General features: G+C 44.4%; 1 protein-coding gene across 2 annotated transcripts in view; it reads right to left on the bottom strand.

Moving 5' to 3' along the window:
* Window positions 1-23,410, bottom strand: part of GMPS (guanine monophosphate synthase) — a 46,121-nt gene that overhangs the window by 4,666 nt on the left and 18,045 nt on the right. For both annotated transcript variants that reach the window (XM_033150490.1, XM_033150491.1), the window contains exons 3-12: window positions 20,977-21,091; window positions 13,909-14,006; window positions 13,058-13,161; window positions 11,793-11,986; window positions 11,184-11,349; window positions 8,925-9,076; window positions 6,674-6,847; window positions 5,977-6,082; window positions 2,535-2,650; window positions 1,343-1,468 (exon numbers count right to left, since the gene is read on the bottom strand). In XM_033150490.1, the coding sequence (XP_033006381.1) occupies window positions 1,343-1,468; window positions 2,535-2,650; window positions 5,977-6,082; window positions 6,674-6,847; window positions 8,925-9,076; window positions 11,184-11,349; window positions 11,793-11,986; window positions 13,058-13,161; window positions 13,909-14,006; window positions 20,977-21,091 (1,351 nt within the window). The remainder of the gene's footprint in view (window positions 1-1,342; window positions 1,469-2,534; window positions 2,651-5,976; window positions 6,083-6,673; window positions 6,848-8,924; window positions 9,077-11,183; window positions 11,350-11,792; window positions 11,987-13,057; window positions 13,162-13,908; window positions 14,007-20,976; window positions 21,092-23,410) is intronic.

Below are 23,410 nucleotides of genomic sequence, written 5' to 3'. Positions count from 1 at the left end.
GTGATGGCCGGCTTTGTGGTTTCCCCAATATTGGAATTTTTTACATAGTGTGCACGCACACTCACACACGCTCACACACGCACACACAGACACACACACACACACTGTGATTGTCGATTTATTGCCAAGTCATACATTATGAAACTGTTATCATGATGCAGACTTCAAACCAATTTTGGACGATGTATTGATTTATCACCCTGCCTACTGGCAGCATATAGGTAGCCAGTACAGTTGTACCTCAGAAGTCGAAAGGAATCCATTCCAGAAGTCTGTTCAACTTCCAAAACAATTGGGAACCAAGGCGCAGCTTGTGACTGGCTGCAGGGAAGCTCCTGCAGCCAATCAGAAGCCGTGGAAGCCATGACGGAAGTTTGGGTTCCAAAGAACGTTCGCAAACCGGAACACTCACAAGGCGTTCTACTTCCGAGGTACGACTGTACAAGCTTTTAAGCGCCAGAATTATGGGCTTATGAAAGCCCATCCTTATCGACTCTAGCTTGCGGCATCTTAAATTAGCCAGAGCATCCAGGCCAAGGCCAAGCGTTCCACACATGGTGCATTGCAATAATCAAATTGCCAATCTAGGAATCACCAGGGCGGGGCAAGACCGTTTCAAGGATGTAGCTGGAGAAAGGCACTCCTAGCCACCTGAGCCTCTAAGCAACTAAGATTAATCTAAGCGCAGCCACGAACTGTGAGCCTCTTCTTTCAGAGGGATTGCGACTCTGTCCAGAACAGACAACTGACCTATCTCCCAGAGACAATAAAGCTACAATGCATGCAGTTCCGAGCCTTTAATTGGCTTTGCGTCTGACGGGTGCCTCAACTGCCCCAGGAAAGGAGAACTGGTTTGTTTGTTTGTTTGTTTGTTTGTTTGTTTGTTGAAAAGCATTTCTCAACCCCAACGTATTTCAAGTATGTCTAAGTCGCATAGAAAAATAACACAAAAATAATAATAGGACAGTATAAGGAGGATAGTAAAACAAGTCTTATAAAAGCAGAACAGGTAAAAGCAGAATTTTGTCTGCAGTGAGCAAATCAGTAGGAATATATGAGCCTCCAGCTGTTGCTCCTCCAGTGGAAGCCTGAACCTCATGGAACACAATGTGAGTGATGCTATTTAATCTTAAGAATGCTTCAGAATTTCCAAGCCTTACCAAAGTGACCATTCAGACATTTAGAGGCTGTCAAATATATTTTTTAAAAAATAGCTCTACCGTTGCTTAATCCCAATCCGTTTTGGACGTATTCTATTTTGGCTCCAAAAACGCTAAATTTGTTACCCGCAATCTAGCCACGCAAGTTTTAGGTATGATTACCACAGCGTCAACGCACTCACCTGTACTCCTACAGTTTTGATTGGCAGCAGAAAGGCATTCAACGAATGTAGACTTGTGATTTGCATCAGTTTCTCCTGGTCTTCCTCAGTTGTACACGCTTTGACCCTCTGCAACAGAGTGTGAGGCTGGGCAGCAAAGGGGAAAAAGTCCAATCAAAACACCTGAGATCATTACTCGGCTACGTCTCACTGGAAGTTAGTGTTTTGCATAGAGGCAGAGGTTGGAAAATAAGGGGTTCTTCAACAAAGAGGCCAGAAGTGCGGCTAGACCAGTGCTGCCGTATCATGTTAGTTTAAGGTCCAATCAGATTTGTTATTTCTAAACCACCCAGCATCTACTACACACGGTACAAATATATAATCCATGGGTAGGCAAACTAAGGCCCGGAGGCCAGATCTGGCCCAATCGCCTTCTAAATCCGGCCTGCAAACGGTCCAGAAATCAGTGTGTTTTTACATGAGTAGAATGTGTCCTTTTATTTAAAATGCATCTCTGGGTTATTTGTGGGGCATAGGAATTAGTATATCCCCCCCCCAAAAAAAAATATAGTCTGGCCCCCCCACAAGGTCTGAGGGACAGTGGACCAGCGCCCTGCTGAAAAAGTTTGCAGACCCCTGAATCAGAGGAATTCCCAGTTGGTAGGCACTTGGCTACTCCTGTGCTAAATGCAAGTTAACATGGTGCTCTTCAAATGCTGTTGGATTCCGACGCCAACCAATCCAGCCAGCATAGCCAATGGCAAGGAATGCTGGGAGTTGTAGTCCAGAAACACTGGGATATAACTAATACAAAAGAGGTTGGGGAAGGGAACCCACTGTAAATCGCTAGGCTATGAAGGATCAAAACATAAGGGTAGAAACTATAAAATGGGGAGGGGAGGGGATTCATCTTGAGAACTTTCTTGAAGGAAGAAAAGAAACTGCAGGGCCTACTCTGCAAACAATGGCTTACGGAGAACTGCCAGGGAAAGCCAGCATAACCTGATGGGAAACGCAGGAAGGGAAGGTGAGGATATGGAGCAGGAGGGATGGGAAGAAAGTGCACCAGAAAGAATAATGTCTTGAGGGTTCTTCAGCAACTGGCTTAAAGAAATTGAAATAAAGGGACAATTAAGCCAAGCTTATCTATCGCAGTGGCTTATCATAATCCACATAGGAATTTATACCCTTCAATTCTAGTCACGATAATTACCTTTTTAACACTCGCAGAGAAGTCTGCTATGATTTTCAAAATGTTGTTCGTTTCAGGGAAGTCTTTGCAAACATATGGTTCTTCGGCACATATTACCCTAATTGCAAGGCCAGGACCTGGGGGGGAAAAAACAGTACGGTATTGAAACAGCACCGTGGAATCGGTTACCAACATATAAGTGGCAAGTTGTATTTCAGCAATGCTACGTACATGACTGCACTTATGAGTGTTTTGGCCATGTTGCCATTTATCTGCAACATAATGCATGCAAAAGCAGCAGTGACGTCCGAAGCACTATTTACTCTTATTGTGAGGCTTCACTTGAAAAAAAGAAAGGGCTATATGCTCACTCCTGCTCCCAGCTCCATGTGCTACTTCCTTGATCTCCCTTGCCCTATATTTGGTTTCCGTTTCTCCTCCCCGCCAAATAGCCCAAACCCCTTCTCATTCTTCAGCTGCAAGGCAAGCTTGGAATAGTTTACTCTGCATTGTTTGGAAAGACGATCATGCAGTGAGGCCAGGGCCTTGACTGGCTCCAGCTACCGTGTTTCTCATAAAATAAGACACCGTCTTATATTTATTTTACTTAAGAAAATAAGCTTATGGCTTATTTTCGGGGGTGTCTTATTTTTTTTTAATTAAGTACTGTATAGTTCTGGGCACCTGCCTCCTCTTGCCGCGGCCGGTGTTGCTGCTGCTTGGTCCAGCTGTCTTGGGGCGGGCACACGGCCCTGCTTGGCGCCGACCCGGCAGGCCACCTCCTCCTCCTGCTGACTCCCGGAGGCTCGGGGCGGTGGGCGCCGACCTGGCAAGCCTCCTCCTCTTCCTGCTGCGGCTTGGCGCCCGGAACTGGCTGTTGGTGCTGCTGCTGAAGTACTGGCAAAGTGCCCAGCAGCGCCATGCGGAGCACCCTGAGCCGCGACAGGAGGAGGAGGAAGCGGCTTGCCGGGTCGGCGCCCAGCAGCGCCGCACGGAGCGCCCCGAGACGCGGCGGCAGGAGGGGGAGGAGGCGGCTTGCCGGGTCGGCGCCCAGCAGCGCCGCACGGAGCTCCCCAAGACGCGGCGGCAGGAGGGCGAGGAGGCGGCTTGCCGGGTCGGCGCCCAGCAGCGCGTAACGGAGCGCCCCGAGACGCGGCGGCAGGAGGGGGAGGAGGCGGCTTGCCGGATCGGCGCCCAGCAGCGCCGCACGGAGCGCCCCAAGACGCGGCGGCAGGAGGGCGAGGAGGCGGCTTGCCGGGTCGGCGCCCAGCAGCGCGTAACGGAGCGCCCCGAGACGCGCCAGCAGGAGGGGGAGGAGGCGGCTTGCCGGGTCGGCGCCCAGCAGCGCCGCACGGAGCGCCCCAAGACGCGGCGGCAGGAGGGCGAGGAGGCGGCTTGCCGGGTCGGCGCCCAGCAGCGCGTAACGGAGCGCCCCGAGACACGGCGGCAGGAGGGGGAGGAGGCGGCTTGCTGGGTCGGCGCCCAGCAGCGCCGCACGGAGCGCCCCAAGACGCGGCGGCAGGAGGGCGAGGAGGCGGCTTGCCGGGTCGGCGCCCATCAGCGCGTAACGGAGCGCCCCAAGACGCGCCAGCAGGAGGGGGAGGAAGCGGCTTGCCGGGTCGGCGCCCAGCAGCGCCGCACGGAGCGCCCCAAGACGCGGCGGCAGGAGGGCGAGGAGGCGGCTTGCCGGGTCGGCGCCCAGCAGCGCGTAACGGAGCGCCCCGAGCCGCGGCGGCAGGAGGGGGAGGAGGAGGCTTGCCGGGTCGGCCCCCAGCAGCGCGTAACGGAGCGCCCCGAGCCGCGGCGGCAGGAGGGGGAGGAGGAGGCTTGCCGGGTCGGCGCCCAGCAGCGCGTAACGGAGCGCCCCGAGACGCGGCGGCAGGAGGGGGAGGAGGAGGCTTGCCGGGTCGGCGCCCAGCAGCGCCGCACGGAGCGCCCCGAGACGCGGCGGCAGGAGGGGGAGGAGGAGGCTTGCCGGGTCGGCGCCCAGCAGCGCGTAACGGAGCGCCCCGAGACGCGGCGGCAGGAGGGGGAGGAGGCGGCTTGCCGGGTCGGCGCCCAGCAGCGCCGCACGGAGCGCCCCGAGCCGCGGCGGCAGGAGGGGGAGGAGGCGGCTTGCCGGGTCGGCGCCCAGCAGCGCTGCACTGAGCGCCCCGAGCCTCCGGAAGCCAGCAGGAGGAGGAGGCGGCTCTTGCTGCGTCCCGCTGGCACGTGGCTCCAGGCGGCTTATTTTCGGGGTATGTCTTATATTTTTGGATTGCTTCAAAATCCTGCCATGGCTTATATTATAGGCACGTCTTATATTATGAGAAACACGGTACAACGGCTGCTTCTGCAGCTCAGGATGGGTACAGATTGTGCGGGGAGGGCATTGTCTAAGGCAGGCATTGGCAAACTCGGCCCTCCAGATGTTTTGGGACTACAACTCCCATCATCCCTGACCACTGGGTCCTGTTAGCTAGGGATGATGGGAGCTCTTAGTCCCAAAACATCTGCAGGGCCGAGTTTGCCAATACCTGTTGCTGGGGTCAAGATTTAGCTTTGGAGGTGTATTATTTTTGCTGTTAACTAGGTTTCCTTTTTATGGTTTAATTATAAATTATCAGTGGCTTGTTTAATTTCATTGCTCACTTAATAATAGGAGAAGAAGAAGAAGAGTTTGGATTTGATATCCCGCTTTTTACTACCCAAAGGAGTCTCAAAGCGGCTAACATTCTCCTTTCCCTCCCTCCACCACAACAAACACTCTGTGAGGTGAGTGGGGCTGAGAGACTTCAGAGAAGTGTGACTAGCCCAAGGTCACCCAGCAGCTGCATGTGGAGGAGCGGGGATGCGAACCCGGTTCCCCAGATTACGAGTCTACCGCTCTTAACCACTACACCACACTGGCTATGGAGGCGTTTCCATAAGCTTATTGCTCATGACCATTTAAATTTGGTGACGCCTTGCAACTGTTAGTGAGCCGGGATAACCTTTTGATGTTGTGAGACCCGTCGAGCACCGTTAAATTATGGAAAGGCAGCATACAAATAACGCCGTGTTGGAATTGCACACAAATTAAGTAAAAATTATAGTTTTTAAAAAGATTCCACTTAAAACTGTGCAGGTTTTTGACTACAATAGAGTTTCTACTGCAATTTTTTGATACAAGCACCAACACTGTCTATACTCTGTCAGTTAGGCTCCAACCAGTCATATGTATACACACTTCCATGAACAGAAAATCTTTCCTTTCACACAAGGGCACCGGTGGATCCACTTCTTGGTGAATTCTGCTAATGCGATGGTGCCCTGGGCAGCATCAAGGGTCACCATAGCTGAGTATCTGCCAGGAGCCCACATTACAGCAGGGGATCCACCATTAAGAGCCACCCTGGGAGACAGACTCACTGGGGGAGGAGGCCCCTGTGAAGGATGTGTTGCTCAGAGTTCCCTCAAAACCTGGAACAGAAACTACCTATACCTGGGAATGGGTGTCTTGAGACCAGCTCTTCAGGAAGACCCAGCTCTCTCCCAAGCACTCTCACTTCGTCCTTATGGAAATCTTTCAGTGGTTCTATTACCTTCCCCTGCAATGGAAAACAGCGCATTTCACATTCAGGCCCTCTCTTTGGAGTAATACAGAACTAATGAGAAAACAAATCTAATACAACGATGCCGCTATACAACTGGGACTGTAATTTGTACCTCGCCTCTCCCACCCCAATGAAAACGTCGCAGGAGCCAAGGCAACAGGGAAGTGGTTCAAAGCACTTAGTAGGGAGGTTCTTAGAAACTGCTGCGATAAGGCATAAACACATTCCATAAAATTAATGCAGTCTAGCTGTTTTTGGTCTCCTGGTGACTAAACCAGAACAAATTCTGATTTATATCATAGACTGGATCCGAAATGGTTGTTCTGTTTATCCAGTATAAAAATCTCTTTGTAAGTTGCCCTGTATACAAATACCCATGAGATGTTGGGTGAGTGTTGGGGGTGGGGGAGAAGGCCTTTATACATGAAAGGACCACAACCAATTTCTAAAAGCGTTACTTGAAAATACTGCCTAAAATGCTCAACGCTACATACAAAGTCATGAAGGAAATGCAACAGGTCTTGTGTTGCTTATACCACAGTCAACCGGCCCCTGTGAACAATTCAGACGTAACTTCCTATTTACCTCTTCCCTCAGCTTTCTGATGAGCTCTGTGTCGTTGTGATGAGTCTTGATGACTTCCGCTTTGCCACTGGCAACCACAGAAGCACTTTCAATGAGGTCGGGCCTCAACGTTCCCTGAGCGAGGAAGACTTCTTCCGGTTTCAGGTTCATTTCTCCAATAACTTCATTAGCAATCTGTGGGGGTTTGGGGGTGGGAGAAGAGGAGAGAGAAGCTTCCCTGTAATCAAGTCCTCAAACTTTATTACAAACTGTAGGCTTCATTTTTCCTCGAGAACTGCAGCCCTCTCTGCATGATAAGGAGATATTCATGCTCCATGCCTTCCACTTAGTAGGAAGCATAAATTTAATTTACCAACCCTTTTATAGTTAATGTAACAACTGATTTTACCAAAGCTATGAACGCTGTAACACTGGGAAGAAACAATGAACTGTATGACAATGTAGCCTTCTTCATATTTTTTCAACCGCAGATATTACACTATTACAATGTACTAAATGTATTTTTTCTGTTGGCACAACAATAAGCGTGTGTGTGTGTGTGTGTGTGTGTGTGTGATTAATGTTTGGCATTTTACACACTGTGTTGGTTTTTTTATCATGCAAGCTGTTAGCAAAAATGCATTCGTTATTTTTTAGCCAAGCTAGCAATAAATAAACTCTTAAGAGTCTGTTCCAGCTGCTGCAGAAACCTCTTTCTAATGATGCAAGCATTCCCTTTATAGCTATTTGTGAATTAAGTGTCAGGGTTAGAGAACAAGTGCTTTAAGGGCCGGCTCGCCCTGCCAGTGCAGAATTATAACATGGTCATTCTGAGCGTACACAAAATGCAAAGGATAATGGATGACCTCTACTGGACAAAAGGATGGGCTCTACTTTAAAGCCTATTACATTTCATCTATATTAAAAGCTGGACTCCAGTTATAGGTACCGTATTTTTCGCTTCATAGGACACACTTTTATCCTCCTAAAAAGTTTGGGGAAATATCTGTGTGTCTTATGGAGCGGATGCTGGTCCCTGGAGCTGAATTGCCCAGGGGCCAAAAGAGGATCATGCTTTTTATTTTACAAAGAGAAAAGGGGGTGGTGAAAGGACTCCGCTCAGCAGCTGATCAGCAAGAGATCGGGAGAGAGATAAGAGTCCCCGGCTCCCTTTCAGCCCCGCCCTCCTTTGTTGTATGTGCTGCAGAGGGAGGTTGTTTGTTTCCCCAGCGAAATGTGACTGGCTGATTAGATTATCTGTCTGGAAACTGTAGAAAAGGCTCCCTTTCCTTTAGAAGCTGCAGAAATGTGAGTTGAACCCCATAAAAATGGGGCTTTTCCTCTTTCCTTTTCCCCCTTTGCAAAAGGAGCTTTGCTTTTCCCCCTTTGCAAAAAAAGCTGCAAAACTTTTAGCTGATCCTCAAAAAAGCTGCAAAACTTTTAGCTGATTCTCAAAAAACCCAGGGCTTTTCCCTTTGCAAAAAAAGCTACAAAACTTTTAGTTGATCCTCAAAAAAAAATTTTTTTTCTTGTTTCCTCCTCTAAAAACAAGGTGCGCCCTATGGAGCGAAAAATACGGTACTCTGTTGAGGAGGGAGCTGCGGCCCTCGAATAATCAACTACTGCCACCATTTCAGTGATCTTCCTGGCTATTCCAGAGCTGTGGAACTTCCTTTTAAAAGAAGGAAATCAACACTTCTCAAGCCAGTAAGGCTCAATCTTGTTATTCCTATCCGGATCTCCTTACAAGTCTATACCACAGACCCAAACTGACTAGAAACATCTGGGTGAAACATCTGGAGCTACCACCAATTCATTTAACCAGAGGACTCTACTCCAAGGAGAAGTGAAATAAGGACATATTAAAATAAGAACAGTATATTCTAACTAGCCATTACACTTGAAATATATCCCAAAGGAGGTAACCTAATGTCTTTATAATGAGATGGAGGTTGACCCTTTGGGGTGTAATATCACTGTGACCACATCTCTGAACAAGAATGCATCCCCAAAATGTTGGGAACTGCTGAATTAACAGAAAAGAGGCTTTCTCAGATCCATGTTTAGAGGTTTTAATTTGGAAGCAAAATGACCAAATCAGCTAATGGGTGCACACACACACACACACACAGAGAGAGAGAGAGAGAGAGAGAGAGAGAGAGAGCTAACAAATGTAAAACTTTAAAACTATGAAAATTCAACATCCTCCTCTTGAAAACTAGGGCGGGGAAGGGTACATTCGAAGTTTCTCCCTAAATTCTAGAACAGATACCTTCACAAAGGTGTCACCAATAATTTTGCGTTTTTCCTCGGGACTTGTTGTCATATTCAGTGTTTTGCTAATCCTTTTTCGTGGAGTTCTGTCTTCCTCAGAGATGGGCAGAGTTGTTGTGCCATTGTAGAACGAATGAGCTGCATTTACCACTGAAGAAACAGACACGGTTTGCTATTAAGAAAAACTCTGAAATGATGTGAGAACTCACATGCTCAGATATCCCCTTACCCATGTCCAACTAAAACATCTTCCCCCCCTAAAAAAACATTTTCTTTGCTTCATCCCCCCCCCCGCCAAGTTATACTATAGCAGGCCTAGGCAAACCTGGCCCTCCAGATATTTTGAGACTACAATTGCCATCATCCCTGGCCACTGGTCCTATTAGTTAGGGATCATGGGAGTTGTAGTCCCAAAACATTCGGAGGGCCGAGTTTGCCTAAGCCTGTCCTATAGCTTTATCAATTGGTGGTGGGGGAACAGACCAGTTTAAACACAGGGTACTAAAGTGGAAAAAAATAATTTGGCAACTAAACTGTAGAATCTAAAACCATACTGAACGCTGGCTTTAACAGACTCTTGTTCATTGGCGTAATAAAAGGCAAAATTGTAAACTGCAGACAGTCATTACCCACAAGACAGAGAAATGACAGTAAGCTTTCTTCCATGATAATGTGTAAGCAATCCCAAAAGATGACAGCGAGAGGCGGCTTGTTATATTATCGCTACTATTGACACTATTGGCACTTTAAAAAGCAACAGAACCAGGAGACAAATCCCTGTTCTTCAAACCTTACAATAGAGACATGGGAGAATTGGAGATTACAGGCAAGGAGTATTGACAACATCTGGTCTGGGAGCGGAGGGACTAGCTCACAAAGTCTGTGTCGTTCTTGCTTCAAGATTCGGCCATTAACCAAGAAGAAGCATTGTCCCAGAACAAATGACTATCCTAACTCAGAGCCCCCGGCAGAATGCATTAAACCAAACATTTCATGGGCAAATATGGCTAATAATAATAATAATTTGTTATTTATAGCCCACCTATCTGGTTGGGCTTCCCGAGGCCACTCTGAGCAGCTGCCAACAGAATATTAAAAACATGAGAAAACATCAAACATTAAAAACTTCCCTAAACAGGGCTGCCTTCAGATGTCTTCTAAATGTCAGATAGTTGTTTATTTCCTTGACATCTGATGGGAGGGCGTTCCACAGGGTGGGTGCCACTACCGAGAAGGCCCTCTGCCTGGTTCCCTCTAACCTCCCTTCTCGCAGTGAAGGAACCACCACAAGGCCCTCGGTGCTGGACCTCAGTGATGGGGGTGGAGACGCTCCTTCAGGTATACTGGGCAAGGCCATTTAGGGCTTTAAAGGTCAGCACCAACACTTTGAATTGTGCTCGGAAACGTACTGGGAGCCAATGTAGGTCTTTCAGGACCGGTGTTACATGGTCTCAGCAGCTGTGAAAAGGGGTGTGGGGGGGAAGCAAGGGAAAGTTGGAGCCACACAGGCATTCTAGGGAAAGTTTATGGGGCAGAAAGGGAGCGTGGGCGAGCCTGAAAACAGGAGACGTATAGGTGGCAGAGGGGGTAGCTTCTAACATTGTGCCAAGATAACTTTTATTTGGCTGCCCTGTTGATTTGAAGTTCCAGCAGATGTTTTCCAACACACACACAAAAATTCTAAACTGGGTTGCACTCCCAGAGTTGTTGGAGGAGAGTTCCCATCATTCCTGGCCATTGGCCATGCTGAATGGGACTAATGGGAGTTGGAGTCCAACAACATTTGGAAGGCACCATGTTGGGTAGCTATAGCTGTAGAAGAATCTGCATTTTCTGGGCTACAGACACTGAAAAGCGGTTAATGGTCTGAAACGAAATCTAATGTTAAAACAAACTAACTTACAAATACAGAAACTAGCATTATGGAAAGAAACGAGAACTTCGGGTTTTTTCCCTTTTTTGTATTCGTGAAGAAGAAGAAGAAGCAGAAGAAGAGTTTGGATTTGATATCCCGCTTTATTTATCACTACCCGAAGGAGTCTCAAAGCGGCTAACATTCTCCTTTCCCTTCCTCCCCCACAACAAACACTCTGTGAGGTGAGTGGGGCTGAGAGACTTCAAAGAAGTGTGACTAGCCCAAGGTCACCCAGCAGCTGCATGTGGAGGAGTGCAGACACGAACCCGGTTCCCCAGATTACGAGTCTGCCGCTCTTAACCACTACACCAAACTGGCTCACAGAAAGGAGTGCTGTTGTACCTTTGACTTGAATTCCCAACTTTTTGAGCGCTTCTTCCACAGACTGGCTTTCCCTCTTGCGCATGAATCCATTATCTATGTGCACTGCTATCACCTGGTCTTGATTTAAAGCACGGTTCAGTAAAGCTGTACACACTGTTGAGTCCACGCCTCCACTGAGTAAAACCTGCAAGGGTTGATGGGGGCAGGGTGAGAATCATTAAAATGAATTTCAATAAACGGGGAAAAATGCCTTCATCTACACACTGAATTTCATTTGCTTTACTACCTTTTCCATAGTTTGCTGAAGTATCAAAGCCACAGTACAGTCACCACTGAACATGGTAGGATACCATCCCACTCTTTTGGTTAAAATAAAAAATTTAAAAATGCATAGGTTAAAGCAGCCTTTGCTGACCTGATGCCCTCCAGATGTTTTTGACTACAACTCCCATCAGCTTCAGCCAGGACAGGGGGCTGATGGGAGTTGTACTCCATAACATCCAAAGGGCACCAGGTTGGCAAAGGCTGGGGTGAACCATGTAAACAGGAAGCAATAATTTGTTTTATAAGCAACTGCTATTCTCGTTAAGGGGAACGGGCATTGAAATCCAACTTCCAAAATCTTACCAGGACTTTTGACGAGCCTACTTTTTCTTTTATGTCTCGAATACACTCCAGTTCTCTGTTTTGAACGGTGAAGGTTCCGCTGCAGCCAGCAATGTCATAAAGGAAGTTTTTCAGCATTGCTTTCCCATTCACTGTTAGGCTAACTTCAGGATGGAACTGGGCTCCGTACAGTTTTTTAGATTCATTTGCTATAGCTTGGGGTGTAAAAAGAAAAGAAAAGTCAGAACACTTAAGAATCACATCAATATGGACAAGTGACCATTTATATTTGGGTGGTGAATTGCAAATAAACAATAAAACTAACCAGAGGGAAGTATTTGTTAAAGTATGGTTAAATTTTGTATCTACCACCATCCTTCCTGGGGAAATCTAAGCATATACTATTGTTACTCTGTGTGTAGATGCATATTATTATTATTATTATTATTATTATTATTAACAACCTATTAGTCACTTTTTTGACAAAGTTAACACAAAGTAACTTACATCAATGAAGAATGCATACATTCAAACCAGTATAAAAACGAAAGAGAAAAATCTAAAACACATAGCAGAGAATTCAGCTTTGTGAGGCTTAAATGTGGTTAATCTGAGGCAAGGAACCAAACAGTATATGCTGAACAAAATACCAGAATAATACTTTCTTTTTGTAGGAAGGATTGCTCTTGGCTTACTGATCAGGATTCAACTGAAATAAAAACCTTGGTCTGGATGTAACACTGAGCCAGGAATCATGGCTTGCTCCCCACGCATGATAGCAGGGAGGCTCAGAACCACCCAAATTATCTCGAATGTGCCAAACCATCAACTGTGATTGCCCATGATGTGATCCTGGGTCAAAGCTGTTTCCCACATGAATTCCTTTGCAAGATGATCACAACACTGTGGTGTGGTATCCAAACTTCTCTAATTTAAAATACTATTTAAAAAATTAACTCCTTGCAATTTATCACTGAAAACTAAGATGACGGCCACACTTTTCTGTTTCCATTGGACCTTGCCGATACACATTTTTAAATTCTTAAGCTTTGCTAGGAATCCAAGATGTAAATTTTTGCCATTTAAATGTACAGATATGGGAGATTCCTAAGTTGCACTAGACTCACTGAACTCAATGGACTTAAGTCTGTTGATTTCAATGGGTTCATTCTCAGTAAGGCTAATGTTGGATATCAGCCATTAGCTTTGCATTGTTTTTGTTCCACATTTTGCTTGACAGGTTCTTTATGAGCCAATCAATGGTTAACAGTAAGGAAAATACAAACCTGCTATAACATTTCCAGACTGTGCAACAACCTTGAATCCATCCGCTACTTTATCTACACTATCTCCATGAGTGAGGAGCACAATCTCATCTTTCTGAAGTCCCCTAAGTAAAAACAGGAAAAAACATGATCACCAAAACAATGCATATTATTATTAGCCCTTAATGCAAAATGAAGCATACAATAGTTCTATTTATTTATTGCACCAATTAACATTTTCCCTTATTTCTTCAAAATGGTTCAAAAGGAACAGATTATGTCCAGAGCAGAGTACCGTACTTTTCCGTTTATAAGACATCCCCATGTATAAGACGTCCCCTATTTTGGGCGATTCAAATTTAAGAACACAGGGAGAGATGGCTCATAGTTATTGAGCTTTTTTTAGGGGGGGGGTTGTCAAAAATCGCTCACCCACACACGGCAAAAATTCCGCCCTTTGTTTGCGTCAGCCAATCAACACCAGCCCTTGACGCAGCAACCAATAACACACCCAATAGCCACTGACAGTTGCAGCAACAACCAATCAAACATCCACCCTATGCACTATCCATGTAATAATAATAATAATAATTTATTATTTATACCCCGCCCATCTGGCTGGGTCTCCCCGGCCCACTTTTTAGCATAATTTTTAAAGAAAAAGCCTAGTCTTATACACGGAAAAGTATGATAACTGAGGAGGAGCACAGGGGGCTGCAAGAGGAGGAGAGGAGGGGTAAGTCTTTGTCCTGCTGGTGAAACGCTGAATTCAGCCTACATGTTTCCATTAAAAACTGCCCTTTATATACCTCAAGGCTGTCCCACAAATTAGCTTCCCCTTCCACTGTCTGGTGACAGAAGTGCCTGCGTACCTGAACAATGAACATGTGTTATCCAGTGTAATGCTGAAGACTCCATCTTCTCTGACATCTTTTTTGTGTACCGTGCCTCCAAACACCTTATTCATCATCTGACAAAATCAGAAAAAGTCAATGAGCTCCCATAATGCAGTCCTCCCTTCCCCCTTTGCACTAGCATCACCACACACAAAATTAGCCAGGGATCAGGCAACTCATTCAGCATGATAGAAACCAATAGCCAGCTACAAAGCTGCAGCTAATTTGGATATTGAAATTCAAAACTGCAAGTAATTTTCCATGGGATTCGTAATCCAGCCTCTCTTCTGTTTGCCTTTGCTGCTTCGCTGCTTCGCTTACACCACTACAGAGCAATAGATAGGTTCTCGTTTTGTTTTATGTTTAATTCCAAAGGATTCCTGCTAACTATTGAATGATGAGGATTGCTATGGAGGGGAAAGAGAAAGTGCAGGCAGCACTCACAGGTTTATTAGCTGCTCCTGCCTTTCTTCGGGTTATCCAACTTGCATTAAAAGCACAAATTTAAAGAGTTACCATCAACATATGCGCTCAATTCTGGGAGAAAAATAAGCCAGGTTTAATAAGATATCGTTGCTTTGTCTTAGTTCAGGGTTTCCCAAAATGGTCAACATTGATCCCCTGGGGTCAATGGGCTGTGTAGGGGATGAATAAAGACCTAGAGGTGGAAAGGGGCCTAGGTGGAACAGAGGTTTTTGCAAGGCATAGAGCACAAATTGTGAAACTGGAAGTAGGAAGTACAAGCCGCAGAAATTGAAGGCATAGGCATGTATAGAGTGTATAGGGGTTAAGCAACTCAGAAGTGTGGGAAACCCTGTCTTAAAGAGCCCTGCAGAACCTCAGCCCTTCTCAAAGTGCCCTCTGTACCCTAAATACAGGGAAGCAACAAGAGAGTGTGAGGGAGACAGGGCCTTTTTAGTAGCTGCCCCGCACTGCAGAATGCTCCCCCTAGAGAGGCTCACCTGGTACCCATAGTGACATATTTTCAGCACCAAGTGAAGACTTTTTTTTTTTGCTCACCCATGCACTTTAACATCGTTTACCACTTTTAATATTAAATTTTTATTTTAAAAATTATTTGGCTTTAGTCTGCCCTGAGGGCATTCAATCATATTATTTCCCTCTTCCATTGGGATCACCATACCCCTTTCTATATATTTGCATTTCTCCCCTGTACCATTGTTGCATTTTATTATTTTACTGTATTACTTATGTTTTAATTTTGTGGCAAAATTGTACATTCCTAGAAGAATGGGTTACTAGGAGACCAACAAATGCAAAAAAGTATAGACAAATTTCCTTGACTAGTTACAGATAAAACAAAAAATAAAATAAATTCCTTCCAGTAGCACCTTAGAGACCAACTAAGTTTGTTCTTGCTATGAGCTTTTGTGTGCATGCACACTTCTTCAGATACACGAAAAACTCATACCAAGAACAAACTTAGTTGGTCTCTAAGGTGCTACTGGAAGGAGTTTTTTTATTTTTTTATTTTGTTTTGACTATGGCAGACCAACACGGCTACCAACCTGTAACTAGTTACAGGTAGGTAGCCATGTTGGTCTGCCAGTCAAAACAAAATAAAAAAATATCTGAAGAAGTGTGCATGCACACGAAAGCTCATACCAAGAACAAGCTTAGTTGGTCTCTAAGGTGCTACTGGAAGGAATTCCCCCCCCCCCTTGACTAAGAGAGATTGGCTAATTGAACCAGTTATGTAGCCTATCATCTTTCGCCTCCAACTGCAGTGACTAGAAATGAAAATAAGAACACTTATTTGGGAGAAAACCTCACAGAGCCCAGTGCAATTTTCTGTCAAACAGGCACGCAATCAATAGGGCTGCACAACATCCCAGAAGGCCTTTTCGCAGCATCTTTATAATCTTGAGAGTATTTCCGCTAAAAGATAACATAGAGTTATATGTCTCCTCTTTAATTAGCCTCCCAAGGCACAGGGAGTTAATTTACATTATTCTTCAGCAGGCTATGGAGCGCTGTTTAGCATCATCTTTGGTCGCTCACTTGGCAATACAAATAATTGCACGCCTAATTTTTTTTTTCCTATGCCCTATTTAGTTCTTTTGCCCTTGGTTCTGCCCCTAGAGCCCACAGCAGCCAAACACTGATGGGATGCATTTGAATACTGCATAACACTAATATCATGGTTGGGTCAATTCCACACAGCAATGCACGTTCTGAACTGGTCTGGAGCACAAAGCTTATACGCTCCTTGAAAACACAACCCTGCTGTGCAGATTCGGATTATTTCCTAATCTGTTCCGTTCCCAATTTCAGGACAAAGGTTGAAATAAAGGTGTCCACAGCAGAGCTCAAATTTGCTACCGTGGAGGAATGATTTGGAGGTTCCCAGGTGTTCATCAAGGGGAAATTCCTAACAACCACCTAAACTGCTTTTGAAGAAATAACATCAAAGTGTAGGTTTGCTTCAGGTAAAAATCAGCAAGGTAAATTTTGGGAAGTGTGGCCACCCCCCTCCCCCCGTTTTTTCTTATATTAACCTCCACAAAGGAGAGGTGCATTTGCCTGTTTCTCAGCATACATTTTTAATGGGTGGGATCCAATAATACAATGTAATAACAGAGCTACTGGCTCCGAAACATTCTGAAAAAGGGTTTTGGTAATTAATTGTAGCGAGCACATATTCAATATTTGTTTGTTGTTTTATTGTTTGCAAAACCATTTCTAATAATAATAATAAAAAGATTATTCACACACCTAAAAGATTCCCCCGCAGAGCCTAATAAGCAGTTTGGAGGTGTGAAAATTGCTTCAAGCTACGATCACAAGAAAATATCTACTGGATATCCGCATCTTGTGTCATTGGATAGCCACTGAACCCAGTTTCAATTGCATGTAAATGCTTAGGCCTTAATCTCACTGACAGCTGAACTGGCAAACCTGTCCCTGGATTATACTGCTCAAGGCTGCAGCTCAGAACGCGTTGTTCCTCTATTCTTCCGATTCCCTATACACGGAAGAACATATACTGCTCTGTGCTCAGGGTCTGGATCAGGCTTCCTCAACCTCGGCCCTCCACATGTTTTTGGCCTACAACTCCCATGATCCCTAGCTAGCAGGACCAGTGGTCAGGGATGATGGGAATTGTAGTCTCAAAACTTCTGGAGGGCCAAGGTTGAGGAAGCCTGGTCTGGATTTTCCTGGATGGAACGGCAATCATGTAAGTCCCTATCTGGAGTCAAAGCGCTACAACCTTAAAACAGATTTGTCACCTAATCTACTGTTTGCGAGAACTAGGAGCTATTAATGAGTGCGTTCAGGCAGGTGTGTGTGTCCAAACCATCATAAAAGTGATGTAGGTGCATGGTCCTTCAGGATAGCTCAGTTGGTTAGATCATGGTGCTGATGATGCCACACTTGCAAGTTTGATCCCCTGTATGGGACAGCTGCATATTCCTGCATTGCAGGGGTTTGAACTAGATGATCCTCAGAGTCCAACTCTACAATTCTATGATTCTATGTCTGCATTGGACATATGGACACATGCAAGGCACTGCTTTTCCTGGTTTCCAGCTCCTTTAGTGATATGTATTAATAAAGCACTAGAGTATCTGCTTGTTTATTACAGTGTTCATACAGATGGGGGAAAGCCATTCATTATTCTTCAGCATCATAGAATCATAGAATAGAATCATAGAATCACAGAGTTGGAAGAGACCACAAGGGCCATCTAGTCCAACCCCCTGCCAAGCAGGAAACACCATCAAAGCATTCCTGACAGATGGCTGTCAAGCTTCTGTTTAAAGACCTCCAAAGAAGGGGACTCCACCACACTCCTTGGTAGCAAATTCCACTGTCGAACAGCTCTTACTGTCAGGAAGTTCTTCCTAATGTTTAGGTGGAATCTTCTTTCTTGTAGTTTGAATCCATTGCCCCGTGTCCGCTTCTCTGGAGCAGCAGAAAACAACCTTTCACCCTCCTCTATATGACATCCTTTTATATATTTGAACATGGCTATCATATCACCCCTTAACCTTCTCTTCTCCAGGCTAAACATACCCAGCTCCCTAAGCCGTTCCTCATAAGGCATTGTTTCCAGGCCTAGACCATTTTGGTTGCCCTCTTCTGGACACATTCCAGCTTGTCAGTATCTTTCTTGAACTGTGGTGCCCAGAACTGGACACAGTAGTTCCAGGTGAGGTCTGACCAGAGCGGAATACAGTGGTACTATTACTTCCCTTGATCTAGACGCTATACTCCTATTGATGCATCCCAGAATTGCATTGGCTTTTTTAGCTGCTGCATCACACTGTTGACTCATGTCAAGTTTGTGGTATACCAAGACTCCTAGATCCTTTTCACATCATAGCACAAGATTATCCGTTCCACTCAACCAGTGGGGCCAATGTTTCTATCTGAACATTAGCAGTAGCGAAGTTTCTATCGGTGGTGGCAAGAACCAATGATCTCTCTTCCTAAGTCTGTACATAATGCTTATATAACCTGAAGGCGGGCTGTCAAAACTGTGTACCGTTTTATAATGAATTGTTGGGTCTCTGGACCGTAATAAAGATTTTATTATTTATGTTTCTATCTGGGATTACAGCCTTCGCCAACAACAGACTACTCCTTGTGCATATAAGCATGACTATTGCAGTGAGCAATCTGAAAACTTGCTTTATTATTATTTCTCACTATACTGTATTTGATCTCTCACAAAGCCTTGCTATTCGAGGGAGTTCTGTTTTGACACGCCATTCATCGCGCTTGACTGTTTCCACATTGTTGCAGCAAACTTTTAAGCAGCAGTATTTGATTTCAGAGACGAGCAGACCCTGTACACAAGTCTTTTGCAAGCTTACTCAGGCTCACTCCTGGGGCTGGTGTTGTTATTCTTGGATTTGCACACTAATGCGCTGCAGTACACCACCGAGATAGTCCCACTTCCCGGCACAACACACACTTTGGAATTTGTATAGACAGAAACCAGCTTTTGCTTCCCCAAATTTAGTCAAGGCTTTCCAATGATTTCTGGGGTTTAGACTTCACCCTTAAATGGAACCCATCTCGTTCAGACCAAAGGCTTATCAAATCCAGCAATACTCTGTTCTCACAGTGGCAAAGCAGATGGCTATGGGGCGCAATACAGTGGTACCTCGGTTTACGAACAGCCCTGTTTACGAACTATTCGGTTTAAGAACTCCGCAAAACCAGAAGTAGTGTTTCGGTTTGCGAACTTTACCTCGCTCTACGAACAGAAGCTGAATGGTAGAAGGGAACCGGCGGCGGGAGGCCTCATTAGGGAAAGCGCGCCTCGGTTTAAGAATGGATTTGGTTTAAGAACGGACTTCAGGAACCGATTAAGTTCGTAAACCGAGGTACCACTGTATAGACCTAACCCAAACAGGTTCCATATCACTTACTTCCGATGTAGAAAAATGAACTGTATAAAATACTTCCTTTTCAAAAAGAGAAACACAGCCACATTGGACCTCTCAGCCTCATTCATGCTGCTCTCACAGAAACCTGGACTTCTCTCGCTGACACCCCTAGGCCCAGTCCCTGCTCTCTACTTCACGATTCATTAAACTTTTCCGACTAGACCCATCCTGCAGGGCACATGGTCGGGTAAACCACGATGATTCTCATGGTCCTGCCAGTTCCAAATGCTCTTTCCCCTCCTCCTTCTTCTGTGCTCTTGTTCCTGGACATTTCAGGACCTATATTCCAGAAGATCTCTCTCTCTTCTTGATCCCTGTATTCAAACCTTCTCCCTCCGTGCCAACTCATTCCGCTGGTCACAACTTAGGCCTTGTCACTCCTTCACGCCACTCCAATTTTTCTAAGGTATGTCAGGTCTAGCCTTTCCAAACGTCATCCTTTTCTAGCTACCTATTCCAACAAACTCCCTATTCTATTTTACGTTGATTATTGCAATCATTTGCTTACTGTTTTTTCCCCCTACCCCTCCACTTAAACCTACTATCTCTATTCTCAACACTTCCCAAGTGCTTCATTTTCTTCTCTTCATGCTTTAATCGTGTTGCACCTCTCGTAAAGGTTTCTCTCCACTGGTTTCCTCTATTGAACCGAGACTGCTGCTGACTTCCAAGCCTCTTCACGGTCTTGGCCCGTTATCATCTTAGTTTTCTCTCTATTCTCCTTGGTCTCACCATTCATCAGATACTAATCTTTATACTAAGCTTCCACTCTCCGTTGTGCTACTCCTTGTCTTGTGTATTCTCTCTCACGACCCCTTCGGGCACGGAAATCTCCCTCTTGAAGTATTGGGCAGCCTTGCTCTTTGTTCTCATTTAATAAATTATTAAAACACACTTTTCCCCTCTCTTTTGCATTTCACTCTTGATAACGTCCAGCTTTGATGCACTTTTCTTATCATCAGGGCTTATTTTCTGCCCTCTTCACTTTTTGCTGTTGTTTCATTTTTGCAACATTCCCCTCCAAACCACCTCTCATATTGTTATCTGGATTGGGAGCCTACAGAGCACGGATCTCGGCATTATATTCATGTTGAGGACTTCATATATCTTAAGCGCTTACTTTTTTGTAAGTAAACCTAAGGTCTGTGCGCGTAAAGTTCTCACGGCGCCTTAATGAGAGCCCCCAGACTAATTTGCGTAAATGCTAAATATCAAAGCAAACTTAAATACCAACACAAGCCCATTTAATATAACTGACAGGCCACAGCTATCCTGTTTTTAAAATTATGCATGTTTCCCCCTCGATAGTGATGGCCTCAAAAGGCTCATGAATCACCACACAGCAGGCTTCTGTACACTTTGAACAACAGATGTGCTTGCAAAATCCTTGCATCCATGCATAGATTGCACCTGGGACTGCACTGTGTGTGATATGCAAGGAATTAATACACAACCATTTCTCAATTTTTTTTCAAAAGGGCCCTTATCCGCATCTGCTTAAATCAACTTCAAACATAATTTTCATGCATCGTGCAGCTATACAACACACACACACACACAAAAGCCAGCAATTTGCTCTTAACTGAGCTACAAAAAACATACAGCCATAAAATGATATTTGCACCTGCATGCCATAGCAGATTCCGAGAACTGGTTTGCCTATCGTAAATATTGCTGGGTCGAACCAGGGAGCGTCTTCTGCATAAACTGAATTTGGTCCTCCAGATATGATAATAGCCCTGCAAAAGAAACAGGTATTTTAAAAATAAAAAAATAAAAAAGTAAAGATTGATTTTTGGAACTAAACCACTTTAATAAAATTTCCATTTTAATACCTACTTTCAAAAAAAAAACTTTATAAAGAATGTTGTGGCATCCTGATCTATAAAATGAGCTAGCTGTGCTTTACTGGAACAGTGAATTCTCAAGACTGACATTATAAAGACTTTTAAAAAAAAGATGTTCATTAGTACAGCTTTTTAAAAATCAGAACAAGCAAATAAGAACCACCCTATAGTTAGATTTCCACCTTTCTAAATTTCAGCATCCAGCAAAAACAAAGAATTATGGTATATGCCTATGACTCACAACTCCTAGTTTAAAGGTTGTGTGGCATTTTTGATCCAAGAATCTGAGGCTTCTTTGTTAATTCTTACCAAGAATAATTCTTATAGGTGTTGTGAAAACTTAAAAAAAAACCTATAGTTTATTAGCATTTCCACAGTATTACACAACAATATGGTCCTTTATTTCCCTTCGCTCCCTCGTGCCCAAGTGTAGAGAGAATCTTGCAAATGAAATATATGTTGAAACAGTGTACATCTCAAGGCAAGTTAAACATTACATTCTGCAAGTGTCTGCATCTGTACCAAGGTGGATTTGATTTAAATTAAATCGATTTAAACCACGATTTAAATCACTAGTCAGTAAGACTGGATTTAAATCTTTTTCTTTTTTTTTACAGAAAGACTCATTCTTGCTGGTATAATCTTAATATTTACAGCAAGATTAAGGTTTCATTTTTGGAATAATACCTTTTCAGAGTAGTTTTTACAGTTATGTCAAAAATTACTGGTGTGTTACAGGTAAGGTAGCCGTGTTGGTCTGCCGTAGTCAAAACAAAATAACAAAATAACAAAATTCCTTCCAGTAGCACCTTAAGAGACCAACTAAGTTTGTTCTTGGTATGAGCTTTCGTGTGCATGCATGTGTATCTGAAGAAGTGTGCATGCACACGAAAGCTCATACCAATTACTGATGTGGTTATACTATTAGAAATACATAGGCAGGTAATTATGAAACTATTGTGAGGTTTAATAAGTCAACTGTTTATATTTGGACAACTTTTCTGCCGTACTTTACTGGAAGGAGGAAAATAATCATTTCCTTAATAACAATTTAAACAAATGATTTAACTAAAACAATAACATTATAGCATATGTATCCATGTTTGTTAACTGATGTTTTAGCACACATGAAAAGCTTAAAACAAATCCTTATTTCCTAATGTAACTTACCGGTAAATAGAAAACTATCTTTAGAAAGATGTTTCCTCCAAAAGCATTTTATTTTAAAAATCCGATTTAAATTTCAAAAAATCTGATTTTTTTAAAATCCTTTTTTTAAATTAAAAAAAAAAAATCATTGATTTTTATCCACCCTGATCTGTACCTCATGTCAAGCCACAATATGGCTTCCTGGATGCTGGCTCACACCTGCCTCTTCTACACATAGGGTAGCAGGTAAGCCAAGGTTTAGATTAGCATATTGTCAGAAACCTGGACCACAGTTGAGGCATCTCCTCCTTCGCCACAAGCTGTAATCATAGCACAAACATTGGCTACAGTTCATGCTTAGTGGAAGAGAAGCTTGAGCCATCCTATCAGGTTTGGACAACAAGCTAAAGCAAACACCAGCTTAGCAGCCTTGCTGCACTAAGCTAAAAAGCCCATGGAGAAGGAAAACAGGTCCAATATGCTCCTCAGAAGCCAGAACCTTCGCAGCAAACCATGGTTTAGCGTAGCATTGTGTGCGAATCTGGCCTCTATCTCATTATGGAAGTTCTAAGTTCTAAGTTCATCTGATGTTCAGAGGTCCTCGAGATTCAAACGAACATCCCTCTGCGCACTATTATTTTCACTGCTACTGTTTCCACATATATGGGAACAGGAAGGACAAAGAGACCTAGGTCCAACACCTAATCCTTTCCCTTCCTGTGTGTATCCCGGTGGTATTTGGTCCATGCCAGTTACCAGTAGGAGAAAGGTGAAATGGCAGTGTTATGATTTCTGCCTTTAGATTCACTCTTGGTTCATATAGTTAAAGCTATGGTTTTCCCAGTAGTGATGTATGGAAGTGAGAGCTGGACCATAAAGAAGACTGATCGCCGAAGAATTGATGCTTTTGAATTATGGTGCTGGAGGAGACTCCATGGACTGCAGAAGATCAAACCTATCCATTCTGAAGGAAATCAGCCCTGAGTGCTCACTGGAAGGACAGATCCTGAAGCTGAGGCTCCAATACTTTGGGCACCTCATGAGAAGAGAAGACTCCCTGGA

This window comes from Lacerta agilis, chromosome 5 (genome assembly GCF_009819535.1).
Source record: "Lacerta agilis isolate rLacAgi1 chromosome 5, rLacAgi1.pri, whole genome shotgun sequence".
NCBI lineage: Eukaryota > Metazoa > Chordata > Lepidosauria > Squamata > Lacertidae > Lacerta > Lacerta agilis.
The sequence above is the reverse complement of the archived record's forward strand: the minus strand, read 5'-3'. Positions and strand labels throughout refer to the sequence as shown.